Genomic DNA, 14,430 nt, shown 5'->3' with positions numbered 1-14,430 from the left:
AGCAAATTAAGTGCAAATATGATTAAATATTAAAAATGACTTCACTGTTTTGCAGTCAAAACTATTTGGAGACTCACGGGAACTAAACTGATCTTTTTAAAAGGAAATAATCCAAAATGACTTCAAGTTCTGAGTTTTTGGTTCAACTGGAATCTGACTTCATTTTCTATTTTAAAATGGTCTTAATGTGTGTTTGCTTTCTTATTTTGGGTAATGTGGACTCTTTATGGCTTTTTAAGAGCTAGTTATTCATTAAGAGTTCTACTTTGGTTCTTATCACTGCTGAAAATGTTCCTGGTTGTTCAATGCCTACAGATTGCATGGCAAACAATTGCATGGCATGAATACAGTTACACTCAAATGTTTCTTTCATTTGAAATCTTCAGCTTTTCTAAAAAGCCAAAGTTTCAGATTTTTTTAATTTAATTTTTTTTTAATGTTTATTTATTTTTGAGAGAGAGAGTGAGTCAGAGTGTCAGCAGGGGAGGGGCAGAGAGGGAGACACAGAATCCGGAGCAGGCTCCAGGCTGAGCTATCCGCACAGAACCAGATGAGGGTCTCAAACTCAAGGAACTGCAAGATCATGACCTGAGCCAAAGTCGGATGGCTGACCGACTCAGCCACCCAGGCACCCTTAGACTTTAAGATTTTTATAAGTTCAGTATAGAATGAAAATAGGGGACACTTACCTGCAAAATGTTACAGCAGGTAGAGTGTGGTCAAAGTAGACCGTTGTGGGAGACTCTTCAATTCCTATGAACAACAGACAATGGAGCTAGTTGCCCTTTGCCTAGAAAAGAAATGGGCCCGTGTGTAAGGAGACAACTTGCCATAAAGCACATAGAGGCAAGAAAAGACTCGAGACTTTGCACCCATCTTAACCTTTCCTCCTTCGTGTTTACCGGAGAGAAATGGAAATGGTTCACGGAAGAACCTGTACACGAATGGTCATGGAAGCATTTTGGGTTATAGTCCTAAACGAGGAACAACCAACATGCCCATCAACTGGTGAATAGGCAAACTGTGGTCCTCTTCAGCAAGTTAAAGAAACAAGGGTGGGAAGCAAAAGCAATAAAGAAGAGTACAAAAAAGCCTTGAAAGAGTACATACATGAAATTTATTTATGAAATTCTAGAAAAAGGGACCTCTAACTCGGCAATAGAAGTCAGAATGAGATGGGGTTGGTTTCAGTGGGGGCACAAAGGGCACTTTTTGAGGTGATGTTAATGTGTTGATTGGGTGGTTACAAGGGTGTACGCATTTGTCCAAACAACGAACTGTGGGTCGTAAAGCCTGCATTTCGTTGTACGTTAATTATATGTTTAAAATGTATGAAAAAAAAAAAAGGCAAAACAAACGTTCAGACCAAACTGAAGCGTCTCCCCGGGAGGGGCGCTGGGAAGGAGCGAGGACTTTTCACCTCTCGGGACCCCGTTTCTGCCGAGCTCAGACCCGGGCACTGCGGCACGCGGGCTCCAGCCCCTCGACGCCGCAGCGGCGGGGCGCGCTCGGGGCGGCCGCGGCCCTTCCTGTTTCGGCCGCGCCCTCTCGCGGGCCGGCCGCGGGCGGGGACGGAACTGGGGCGGAGCGGGCCGGAGAGTGGCGGAGGCCGGCGGGCGGCGCGCGGCCGCGGGACATGACTGCCGGCCGCCAGGCCGAGGGCGCGGACGCGGATTCCGCGTCCGCGCGGGGGCCTTCCCGGGTGGCCAAACTGCTGTCGGCGCTCTTTTACGGGGCCTGCTCCTTCCTCATCGTGCTGGTCAACAAGGCGCTGCTGACCACCTACCGGTGAGGAGAGCGCCAGGGGGTCGGGCGGGGTCCGCGGGGCGCCGGGTCCCGGGACCGTCCGTTCGCGGCGCCGCGTGAGGTCCCGGGGTTCGGGGCGCGACGGGGCTGCCCCTGCGCTCCCAGCACGTTGGCCGCGCGGGGGTCCGCGGGCTGGCAGGAACGGAGCGCGTGGGGTCTCACTGCCGACTCCGGTGCCAACGTGGGTGGCTGTGGGCTCGACACACTGACCGCGTTTTTACCGAGCCGGGACCTTCCACAACCCAAGCCACAAGCTAACAAAGTCGTTTTACTCTCAGTAATCGCGGATACGCCTCTCCACCGCTTACTACTACTGCGAGACAGAGACCCTGCGTAGCGCGCTTGTAGAGCTACACCCAAAGCGTTCAAGTGCCCCGGTGCGCTGAAACAAGTGATCTGAATGTGAACTTTAAAGGCGAACAGTTTACACAAGTGGAGATGTTCAACAATCAGATGAGTCCTAAGCGGATAAGTTTATGTTTATCGTTTGATCATTCATTGTCAAATTACCAGTGTATTCATAGAAGACTGGGGAAAACCATTAGGAGTTCACATGACGAGGAAAAAAAGTTCTCATGACGTACTTTCTTGGATTAGTGTGCAGTAAACCAGATTCCTGGTTCCTTGAGCCTATTTGTAAGGACTAGAAAATCCTGTTTAATTCTGCTATCCTTATAGCAGCACTGAGAGCACTGTGGATTTAGATCCAGTTCCACCATCTAATGGCTGTGCCTGTTGGGCCAGACCCAAAGTCAGCAGTTTTCTCAAATGCAAAAGCCGGATAATTACAGTCCTGTTAATTACCTGTTAATTACCTTCCAAAGCTTCACAGGAGCTGCCGTTTAAGTAAAGCTGCTCTTTGTAAACTATACTGTCTGTGCTACAAGAGTGTAAAATCAGAATTTTATAAAGAGCCTAAAGAGACCTCAGAGAGTATCTTCAGGTTTCTTATGTTATACCTGAGAAAGCTGCGACCCACAGGTGCTTGGCCGGTTACATCTCCCACAGATATTTACTGAGCACCTACTGTGTGCCAAGCCCATTGCAGGCACCAGAGAAGCAGGTGTGATCAACACAGAGCCACTGCTCTGGAGATTCCATACCATTGGTAGAGACAGAAAGGAAGTGGGTTCAAGAATAAGCAGGGTGATTTCAGGTATGTTATGAGAGTGCCTGGGATGGAGCGGTTGGTGCTAGAGCATTCCAGACAGGCAGTCTGATGAAGTGGGCATGAGTTTGCTCTGTTGGAGGAACTGAATGAGCAAATGGAAGAAGGTAGGAGAGATGATGGGGGGAGGGAGGCAGGAAAGGCAGGATCAGACCCTTCATTCACTCAATAATATTTCTTAAGCACCTATTATGTGCCAGGCACTATTCTAGGCACTTGAGATATAGGAGTGAATAAAGCAGATCAGAAACCTAAATGTCATGGAGCAAATATCTATCCTCCTAAAGCTTACATGGAGCTTTCTACTGAATCAGTAAATAAACTGATAGAATTTATATTATGTCAGATGCAGTTGTGTGGTCAGGAGAGAAAAATAAGGCAGGGAAGGGAGTTAGGGAGTGTGGCATGGGAAGGAGTTTGCCATCTCAGTGTGATCAGTGAAGCTTCACTGAGGAGGTGACAGTTGAGCCAAGAGATGAGTGACACGAAGGAAATGAGGAAAGAACATTCCAAGCGTGAAAGAGAAGGGTGTTTGGGTAGAAATGGTACTAGGTGAGGGTGATGGATTGTTAGATCCTGGAGGGCCTATGAAGCTGCCATGGAGGCTCTCAGGAGATGGGAGCCACCAGCCAGTGTTGAGCAGAGGAGTAACATGATCTTGAGGACCAGGGTGGAAGCACAGGGAATTATCTAGTATTCTAGATAATTCTAAAAGATGTCTTAGACTGTGGGGAGGGGCAGCAGCAGACAGATATGGAGGGAAGAGAGAGATCTGGGATATTTTTTGGTGATCTTACAGCTGTTGATGTTCTTTACAAGTCTCTCCCAGTGTGTTGCAAGCATGCTTGCTGGTGTCCATGGGAAACACCAACACTGCTAATGAACAAAAAAGAAAACTAAACATTTTTGACCAAAAATAATAAGAGAATGCTACTAATAGGCTTGTTTGGGAGTGGTTGGCAGTTATGTTGGATGAAGTTTGAAGGTTGGTCTCTATTTTCTGCACTTGAATGAGCCGTGTGCTCTCTGGCCATGGCAGTCACTGCCTCCAAAAACAGGTGTCTTCTTGTTGGAAGCAGGGACCAGTAAACAGTGGTTAAGTGCTTTGAAGATGAAGGGGAAGTCTCCAACCAGGAAGGATTATATGAGATATCTTACACTCTAGCCTTTCCATCTTTAAAATGTTGAGGTCCATGATTAAAGGAGGAAATGGAGTTTTTTTTTCTCTGTAAGACAAAACTCTTTCAATCCTTAGAAGTAAACATTTCACATTTCCGTAATGTAATATGCAGTTGGAGAACCCTGTTCAAATAACATTATTCATTCTCTCATCTCAAAATGCTTTAGGAGCACATCTTTGAGGGGAGGAGGGTTGGGTTGATTTGGTTACAACAATAAACCACAAAAATCTGATCCAAACATTAGATGTTTGAAGATAGAATATTGTGTTGTAGAGTAGAAAGAAGGGCATTTTGATAATTACCTAATCCACAGGGTCATGGGAATGTAGCTCAAGGAATATTTTTTTTCTCCTGCATTTTGAACAGATTGTTTCTGGTTGGGGTTCAGGTCTGATGAGTGGTGTTCCTTATTTCTTACGCTAGACTTATCTGGTTCATTGTAATGCTAGATTTATCTAGTTGGACAGAGAAATCTTTGAAGGATATGAACTCTCAGAATCTGTTAGGGTGGGAGGGAAAAGCAAGGTCACCTAAGAATCTGTGGCTAGTTGGTTACACTAGTGGGTCTTTGGAATCAGATTCATGAGGGTGGTGGGGTGGTCTGGAGTTGCTTTTTTGTTGCCACTGAAATACACTGTTCTCTAGGACATGCAAGAATTTACTAATGGTGCTTAATAAAAATATAGACCTTAGTTGTATTCAGTTCAATGAGTATTTCCTGTATGTCTAGTTCTTTATGTATCCTAGGGTATTGGGATCATTTAGCACAGTGGTTTTCAAACCTGCCTGGGACTGTGAATTACTTGGAGAGGTTTTTATAAAATATATTGTATCGAGTCTCGGGCAGTGGGAACTGGAAATCCATACTAAAAACAAAAACAACTTGTAATTTTCTCTTTCTTTGGTGAAAACCTGCTCTCTCCTGAAGACACCGCTTCCTTGGCTTCCTTGGCCCCTGGACGCAGCTGGATGTTGGTTTCACCGCAGGTGTGGCCAGGAGGTGGGGTGGGGTCCTCGTGGCTCCCCACTGCCCAGACTCTGTGTGCTCCAGACGTACCACTCCTTATGGTCTTTTGTGGTGGCTTCTGAGCTCCTGTCACTCACAGAAGGAAGAGGCCTGATCTCCATCTGGACTGGTGTCAACCTTGGGGACTCAGGGACTCCTTGCGGGGAACCCTGGCAGTCGATGTGGCCTTGCTTCCTGCAGACACTCCCCGGGGGGTGCATGCTTGGCTGTGACCCACCAGCTTTTCACGCCCAGTGCTGTCTCCTGCTGGTGTCCACATCCAACCTTGGAGTCCTTTCTGGGGCCCACTGGGCCTGGCCCTGGTCTGGCACAGCCTGCCGCATGCCTCCTTCCTTCACTGAGCAAGTCAGACTGTTGTGGGAGGGAAACCACTTCTGAGCTTTAGAGTGGTGATCGCAAAGCTCAGCTGACTCTCCTTCCTGCCCACTCGTTTCTTCTGGGGTTTTGCTTTGACTCCTTTCTGCTTTCTCCTGCCTCCTGGAATCCCACCCGCCCCCTCTCCCCCCGCCCTCCACTCCCCTTCTCCGATACTTTATTGAGAAAGTGGAAGGTGTCATTTGAGGCCCCCACGGTGCCCTTATGCTAATATGTAGGGAGCCTTTTATCCACCTAAGGTCCCCCTCTCCTCTCTGTGGGTGCAATGCTCCACTCCTTCTACCCCCTCCTCATTCTGCCTCAGCAGCTCTAGCCCTGAAAACGTGTTCAGGTTTCTTAAGCAACAACAACCCATTTTTGATCCCTCGTGGACCCTCGTTTCTCTGTTCCTCTCAGAGTCTGAGTCTTACCAGTTGTGTACACACTTATTGTCTTCACTTCCTCGCGTTCACTCCTACAAGAATTCATTTAAAAAATTGGGGATTATTTAAATACAGAAAAGTACAAAGAAAATAATTATCTATATTCCCCCTACCTAGAATCAATATCTGTTAATTTTTTTTGGCTGCTCCTCCCCCACTAACACTGTCTGTCTCAAAAGTAAACATTAAAAAAAATTAAAATTATTTTGTGGGGTTGGGGGCTCCTGGGTGGCTCAGTCCCTTAAGCTTCCGACTTCCGCTCAGGTCATGATCTCGTGGTGGTTCGTGAGTTTCAGTCCAGCCTTGGGCCCTGTGCTGACAGCTCAGAGCCTAGAGCCTGCTTCCTATTCTCTGTCTCCCTCTATCTCTCTGCCCCTCTCCTGCTCACATTCTGTCTTTCAAAAACGAATAAATGTTAAAAGCCTGATCCCAGGGGCTCTGGAGCTGAGAGGACTCAACAGAATTCTGAGTTGGGGTGGGGCTTGGAATGCAGGGTGCTCACAGGGAGGGTGTTTGCCATTGGCAAGGTAGCTTTCTTCAGCTGAGGATGTTCTTGGGCAACTGGGGAATGAATACCTCAGCGTAGAAGGGGGTATCTGGGTGGCACAACTGGTATCCATCCACTAGAATGGATTTCATTCTCATGGTGTTACTGTCCAGACATTCATTCTGTTTTCTTTGATCAGGCGAGTCAGCTCTTTACTCTCTTCTTGCCCTATCTGAAATAGGTGTGTTTTCCTCTGACATGCAGATTGAGGGCTGAGCTAGGGGTGTGTGTGTGGGAGAGTCTCTGAGAGAATGACTGGGAGCCAGTGCAGGTTTGGGTGGTGAGCAGGGTGAGGTGATGTGCTGCCTTGTTAAATGTGGTGTGAAGTGTATCATCTAACTTACCCAATGCCGTTTGTTGAAAGACCATCTTTCCCTCACTGCTGTGCACTGTCATCTGTGTCATGTATGTGTGTATCTGTCCTCATCTTTGTTCTTTTCCATTGTGTGGATGCAAAATGAACAAACCTTTTGGAGTCTCTAAAAGTAAGAGCTTTATTCGAGCCTAAGTTAGGACAGCTGCCCAGGAAACATATTCTTTACAAAGAAGAAAGAGCTCCAGAGAATGAACAGGCTTTACAGGGTTTTTACAGTTTTCACATCTCGTAAAAGCTCAGATTATATATTAGCATATAGGCAAGAATCACAAGTTTTAATGTCAAGGAACAGGGAGTAGGAGCATTGATTGCTATCTTAAGAACAACATGGTCTTCTTTTAGGCTACTCATTCACAAAGCAGGGGTACATTGTATGCTTGGTGGGCCATGAATCAGGCTTTTGGTTTCAACAAAGCGTACGTGTAGTTATGCTGACTTAGAAAGAAATCCAAAATGGCTTCTCTTATATCCCAGGCCTTTAAAGAATTTTTTCTCTCACCAGTTGTAATGGAATGCATTTATTGTAATCTTTAATTAATCTTTTGTTAGGTTTGTTCCTGGATATATTATTTAAAAAAAAATAGCATAGGCATACTTCAGAGATGTTGTGGGTTTGGTTCTAGACCACCACAATACAGTAAGTATTGCAGTAAAGTGAGTCAATTGAATTTTGTGGTTTTCCAGGGCATATAAAAGTTATGTTTATACTATACTGTAGTCTGTTAAGTGTGCAATAGCATTATGTCTGAAAAACAATGTACATACCTTAATTAAAAAAATACTTTATTGCTAAAAAAATGCTAACCATCATCTGAGTTTTCAGGGAGTCATAATCACTAGTCACAGATCACCATCACAAGTATAATAATAATAATGAAAAAGTGTGAAATATCACGAGCATTATCGAAATGTGACACAGAGACACAAAGTGAGCAAATGCTGCTGGAAAAATGGTGCCGATAAACTTGCTCAAGGCAGGGTTACCACAAACCCTCACTTTGTAAGAAATGCAGTGTCTGCAAAGCATAATAAAGTGAAGAGTGATAAAATGAGATATATCTGTCTAATGAATCACCCAGTAGCCGTCATCCAGTGTCAACAACTCATTACATTTGTATCCCCCCTTGCACTCAATCCTACCATTTCCCCCCAGAGTTTAAAAAAAATTTTTTTTTAATGTTTATTTATTTTTGACACAGAGAGAGAGAGAGACAGAGCATGAGCGGGGGAGGGTCAGAGACAAGGGAGACACAGAATCCGAAGCAGGCTCCAGGCTCTGAGCTGTCAGCACAGAGCCTGACGTGGGGCTTGAACTCACAGGCCGCAAAATCATGACCTGAGCCGAAGTTGGACGCTCAGTCGACTGAGCCACCCAGGTGCCCTCCCGCCCGCCGAGTTATTTTGAGGCAAATTAAAAACATATCATCATATGCATTTCAAGATGTATTTCTAAATTATAAGAAGGGCTCTTTCATTTAAAAAAAACACCACCCCAATACCTTTCATACCTAAAAAACTAAAGGTAATTCCTAATATCATAAAATATACAGTTAGTATTATTTGATGTGCTTTTAGTGTTATTATAAATGATCTCTTTAAAATTTTCACTTTGTTTCTTCTGGCATGTAGATATAGAAATGATGTTTTTTCATATATTCATCTTGTAGCCAGTGACCTTGCTAAAAATTATTTGTTCTAATAATTTATCCCCAGATTATTTTGGCTTTCTATATACATAGTCATGTTATCTGTTAATATGATGACAGACAAGGGGCAATAGAAAATTGCCAAGTTTAGCAACAATCAGTTTAAAAATGAAAAGAAATGAACAAATGAAAAGTCAATGAATTTTATGTTAAGTTTTAATGGTCTAAGAATGAAAAAAAAGTCTAAGATTTTTAAATAACTCCTGCCATTACATATTATAGACTGCAAATTTTTATCAGTTGCTAAAATTGTTATTCTGTGTTTTTTATAGTTTCCCATCACCGATTTTTCTTGGAATTGGACAGGTAAGTGAAAATGAAAAATTAACCACTTAATTAGTTGTCATTATACACAAAGAAATTTTAAGTGCTTTTGTTTAAGACTGCGGTTTACAAATTTATTCAGCTGACGGAGGGCCAGAGGATCATGGTACTTTTGGTGAAACAGCATGAAATATTGACACACATTTTAAGTCTTTCTATAATTTAGGAACAGTTGTATTTGTAGGAAAAAGCAATTACTTGTTTCAGCTTTCTTAATTGAATTTAATTACCCTTTAAAGCAAGGGGCCAGAAGACTGAAAGCCTCAAGGCCTGGTGGGGAACAAATGAATAAATTGGAGGCTGGAGTGGGACAAGGATATAGTTGCCAAAGTTGAAGTGTGCATTTGGGACTCAGTTTAAGCCACTGTGCTGAGAGGAAAGGACTCAGGAGATGAGATTGGGTTCACTATGCCCTTATTTTAACACCTCTGGACGTTTTCCAAGAGAAGCAGGGATTTTGAATTTTTACATCAAATTTGTAAATGCCAGCAACACATTCAGATTTTTACAAAACTCTCTGTGGGCCTAACTAAACATGTTTGCATTTTGTTTCCTGCAGTCTGTGATTTTTGTTCTCAAGTATAAAGACAAGATTGGATAAACTTTCAGACTAACCCCATTTAGCTGCTTCTGAAATTTCCCATTAATATTAATTTGTGGCTTGTTTACTATCTTGATCATATGCTGGTGATTTCCAGTAGGCAAGTGGTAACAGGCACCAAAGGCACCTTTTTTTTTTTTTGTTTGGTTGGTTTTGCTTTAATTTATAGGGAGAAAAACATAAAATTGTGAAAATTGTGTCTGTTAATTAATTTTTTAATTGTGAATCTTGAGAAGGATGTCATTTATATGATTAAACATTATTCTGGTTAAATGTTTTGCTGATAAGGTACTCTTTGCAATATCATTTTAGGAATAAAAAATATAATAATATATTTCCTTAATGCCAAAAATACATCATCTTAATGTTTCAGTGTGAAAAATGTAGAAAAAAGTACTCTAAAAGATCAGTGAATATGTGATAATGTGCCCTTAGTAATCCCCAAGGCAAATAAAAATTCACTGGCTTGTGCTCAAAATAAAGCCTTTCTGATACACAATTTGTGGGGGAAGAGGGCAGCAGACCTCATTTAAAAGTCTGAGTTACAGAATATTTTAAATAAATGTTAGTATATTTCTGTAAGAATTATAAGGTCAGTTATAAATACAAACTATAATTATAATTCAAGATGGCCTTATGTTACGATCTATCATAAGTATTACATTTGTAAATTCATTAGGCTCAGGGTTTAGGGATAATCATGTTGAAGGATGCCTTAAATTTTTTCATAATAATATGGAAACAATTGAGTAAGTTCTAAAATTTGCATAGGAAGATGATATTAAAATTTTTTATTTCATAATAATCTGGAGTATTTCTAATATACTTGTACTCTAGATGAGTAGGATTTGAATGAGACATTTTTGCAGTACCGGCTAAGATTGAAGAGAAAACTAGATCCCTTTTAAAATTGTTTTTCTCTTAATTTGTCTTCTGTGTTATAGGAATATTAGACTTTACAAAAAGTGTGTTAGTGTGGAGTTTGCCCCCTTGCAGTACCCCTAGACTCACTTTATGTGGAAAGGTGTCCGTATGTTCAGTACATGGGAAGTATGGTCCAGGATCAAGGACTGGCCTCACCAACTGTGGTTACTCTGGATAGTTTTGGGGACACCATTTCTTTCTCTGAACCCCTTGAGATAATATGCATATATGTGTGTGAGTCTATTTGATCTTAACACTTTTTGCCTATAGTTCTGATAGAATTCATACATTGGCAAGAAAAACAATTTTGATATTCCAAGAAATAGTTATTTTTTGGAACCTAGAAAATGGATTTTTTTTGGATAATATATTCTTTTTGATGAATGTATTTTCTTCTGAAGGTGTCTTTGTACCTCAGTCTTTCCAGATATTTTGCTGAAGTTTCTCCTTCCCTTTTTTTTAGATGGCAGCTACCATAATGATACTGTATGTGTCCAAACTAAATAAAATAATTCACTTCCCTGATTTTGACAAGAAAATTCCCGTGAAGGTATGTGATGACGAGTACAAATAACTATGGTGAAAGATATGAAAATACTATAGAATTACAAATTGATCTTAGAATGCATGTCGGTTTCCATACACACTGTGCTTCCTGCCTACACTGGGTAGAAACTTCTTAACAGAGATTTTATATCATTCATTCAGTTGTTCATTAACATAATGTAATAATAGTCAAAGTGTGTGCTTAGCAACTGACACTAAATAATACTATGTGTCTTCTGAAATGGCAAAGCCCTATAGTATTAGGATTTGGTAGGCTTTTTTGGTAAAAAAGCAGATAGTAAATATTTAGGCTTTGTGGGCCAGACCATCTCTGTTGCAATTATTCAGCTCTGCCACTGTACCATGATAGATAAATAAATTGCTGTCATCGTCTTCTAATGAAACTTTATTTACATAGACAAAAGATGGGCCAGATTTGGCTCATAGGGCCTTCTTTTCTGATCCTATTTTAAGTTTTCATTTTTTGCCTGGATTGATAAAAGCTGTGAGTAGAATGAAAAATATAATTTGATGCACATAGAAATACATGGGTTTTTCTGTGGTGGAACTAGAAACATAAAACCTGCCTTACCTTCCTGGGAATGAGGAACAGAGCTACCTTTTTTAAACAGTTGCTGGCTCAATAAACAGTTGCTTTAAGTCAACCATTTAATTCTTAGAACAGTCCTATACAACAGGTAGTATTAACTGTATTTTGATGACATTTTTGGATTTAGGGAAGTTAAATCAGGCTGTCAGTTCCTTGAGAGTGAGAACCTCTCCTGGCTTGTTCACTACCATGTCTCTAAGCCCTGGAAAGATGCTGGCATCTGTCACTAGATTAATCATCAGTCTGACTAAGCATCAGGGACATCCACAAAAAGAGAAAAACAAAATATTGAAGTATAACGAAGGCTATTAACCCAATCATCATAGGAACAATCAGAACATCGTTGGCCTTGCTACACTTAGTTTATGATATGCTATAGTTTTAAAACACTTTAAGCACTGTGAAATATGATCTATATGTAGGGAAAAGGCATCATACATGAATGTATACTTGAATGAATAATAACGCATGTAATCATTACCTAGATCATGAGATGGGATCACAGAATCCTCCTTACCCACTATTTTGACTTTCGTAATAATAATTTTCTTACTTTCTTTGTAATTATTCTAATATGTGTCCCTGAATTATGTTTTGCTGAACTCATACTATTCTTGAGTGTTCTGTAAAGAGAATACTGTTGTGAACATTTTTTTTTGAGTTTTTGCTATTGCATATATCTTTAAAAAATATATTATTTGGGGGCACCTGGATGGCTCAGTCAGTTAAGCATCCAACTCTTGATTTCGGCTCAGGTCGTGATCTCATGGTTCATGAGATCAAGCCCCATGTGGGGGCTCCATGTTGGGCATGGAGCCTGCTTGGGATTCTCTGTCTCTCTCTCTCTCTCTCTCTCTCTCTCTCTCTCTCACCCTCCCCTGCTCACTCTCAAAATGTATATATATATTTAATGTTTACTTATTTATATATTTATGTATAAATATATATTTAATAATTTAATCTTTACTTATTTATATATATATTTAATAATATACTTTTTATATATATTTGATGTTTACTCATTTATATATTATAAATGACTATATTTATATATGTATATATAATTTGGAAAATTAGATGGGTATGTTTTTATATTGCATTTATATATTGTTTTTATATTTGCAAAATTATAGAATATTAATCATAATTTATTTGTGGTTTCCTTTAGATTTTTCTACATTCACGATCAGGTCATCTTCTACAACAAATGACAGTTTTGCTTCATTCTTTCCAACATTCTAACTTTTATTCTTTTACTTTGGTTACTGTATCGTATAGGACCCTCAGTACAATTTGGTAGAAGTGGTAATACTGGCTGATCTTCAAGGGGAAGCTTTTGGCATTTTACCGTTTAGTGTGTTGTTTGTTGTAGGCTTTTTGTTGATACCTTATATGCCTATTCCAGTTATCATTTGCTACATAACTTGTGACTCAAAATAATAATCACTGTGTTATTTCTCACAGTAACTGTGGTTCAGGAATTCAGGACAGTGTCAACTGGGTAGTTCTGGCTTAAGGCTTCTATATAGTTTCGGACAGACAGTAGCAGAGTAGAAACAATGATGGGGTTGCTGGTTAGTGCAGCTGGGAGCTGGTCACAAACCTCTCTTCCTATAATCTTAGGCCTCTCTGTGTGGTCACTCCTATAGGCTAATTTGGGCTTCCTTACAAAATGGCAGGCTCAGGGGAGTCAAAGTGGTCACATGGTGCTGAATTCTTCAAGGGTGAGTGTTCCAGCAAGCAGGGCAAAACTGCCTTGCTTTTTATGACCTAGCCTCAAAGGTCACATAGCAGCATTTCATCTGTACATTATTAATTGAAACAATCCCATGCAGTTTTAAGAGGAAGGGACCTAGATCATACCTCTGGATGGAAGAAAGTGTTAAAGTCACATTTTAAGAGCATGTGAAATAGAAAATATTATTGTAGCCATCATCTCTGATTATGGATTTGTCTATTTCTCTTGGTATTGATGTCAGGTTTTTTGTTTTGTTTAATTTATTTTGAGGCCATATCGTTAGGTGCCTAAAACTTTAGCTAAATCTTCCAGGTAAAGTGTTTAATCACAGCTCACCCTGAAACAACATGGATTTCAACTGCATAGGTTCATCATATGTGGATTTTTTTTTTATTTTGGATGAATACAGTACAGGGTTGTAAATGTGTTTTTTCTTATGATTTTAACATTTTCTTTTTTCTAGCTTACTTTATGTAAGAATGTAGTATATAACACATGTAACATACAAAATATGAGTGCCTGTTTATGTTATTACTAAGACTGCCAGTCAACAGTAGGCTATTAGCAGTTAGGTTTTGGGGAAATCAAAAGCTATACATGGATTTTTGACTGTGTAGGGTGTTGGCATCCCTAAGCTTCACATTATCCAAGGATCAACTATATATGAGGTGGACTTCTGTTTCAGTTCTTTTAGTGTACCTGGAAACTACAGCAGGCATATCTAACTTATCAAACTGTAAAGTTAATTAATAAGTGTACCTTCCCCCTCATGCTCCTGGGTGGCTCAGTCAGTAAGCGTCCAAATCTTGACTTCAGCTCAGGTCATGATCTCATGGTTTGTGAAATTGAGCCCACTTTGGGCTCTTTCCTGACAGCACGAAGCCTGCTTGGGATTCTCTCTCGCTCTTTCTCTCTGCCCCTCCCTTGCTCATGCTCTCTCTCTCTTTCTCTCACAAGAAAGAAACTTAAAAAAAAATAAGTGTATCTTCCCCTTCAACAGTGTAAGGACTTTTACACATTTACCCCTCCTCCCAATTTAATGTGCTGTTTTCAACAGGTACTTGAATAACTTTATGTAG

The 14,430-nt window shown here is 40.8% G+C and overlaps 1 protein-coding gene across 4 annotated transcripts in view; it reads left to right on the top strand.

Annotated features, from left to right (window-relative positions):
- Positions 1–1,617: 1,617 nt before the first annotated feature.
- Positions 1,618–14,430, top strand: part of SLC35D2 (solute carrier family 35 member D2) — a 57,203-nt gene continuing 44,390 nt past the window's right edge. For 2 of the 4 annotated variants that reach the window (XM_042964632.1, XM_042964631.1), the window contains exons 1-3: positions 1,618–1,788; positions 8,881–8,914; positions 10,921–11,007. In XM_042964632.1, coding sequence (XP_042820566.1) covers positions 1,637–1,788; positions 8,881–8,914; positions 10,921–11,007 — 273 coding nt within the window. In that variant the 5' untranslated portion in view covers positions 1,618–1,636. Of the gene's footprint in view, positions 1,789–2,084; positions 2,184–2,266; positions 2,963–8,880; positions 8,915–10,920; positions 11,008–14,430 lie in introns of those variants that run through there. The other 2 variants (XM_042964633.1, XM_042964634.1) reach the window with 2 other exon arrangements.

Source organism: Panthera tigris, chromosome D4 (genome assembly GCF_018350195.1).
Source record: "Panthera tigris isolate Pti1 chromosome D4, P.tigris_Pti1_mat1.1, whole genome shotgun sequence".
Lineage (NCBI taxonomy): Eukaryota > Metazoa > Chordata > Mammalia > Carnivora > Felidae > Panthera > Panthera tigris.
The sequence above is the reverse complement of the archived record's forward strand: the minus strand, read 5'-3'. Positions and strand labels throughout refer to the sequence as shown.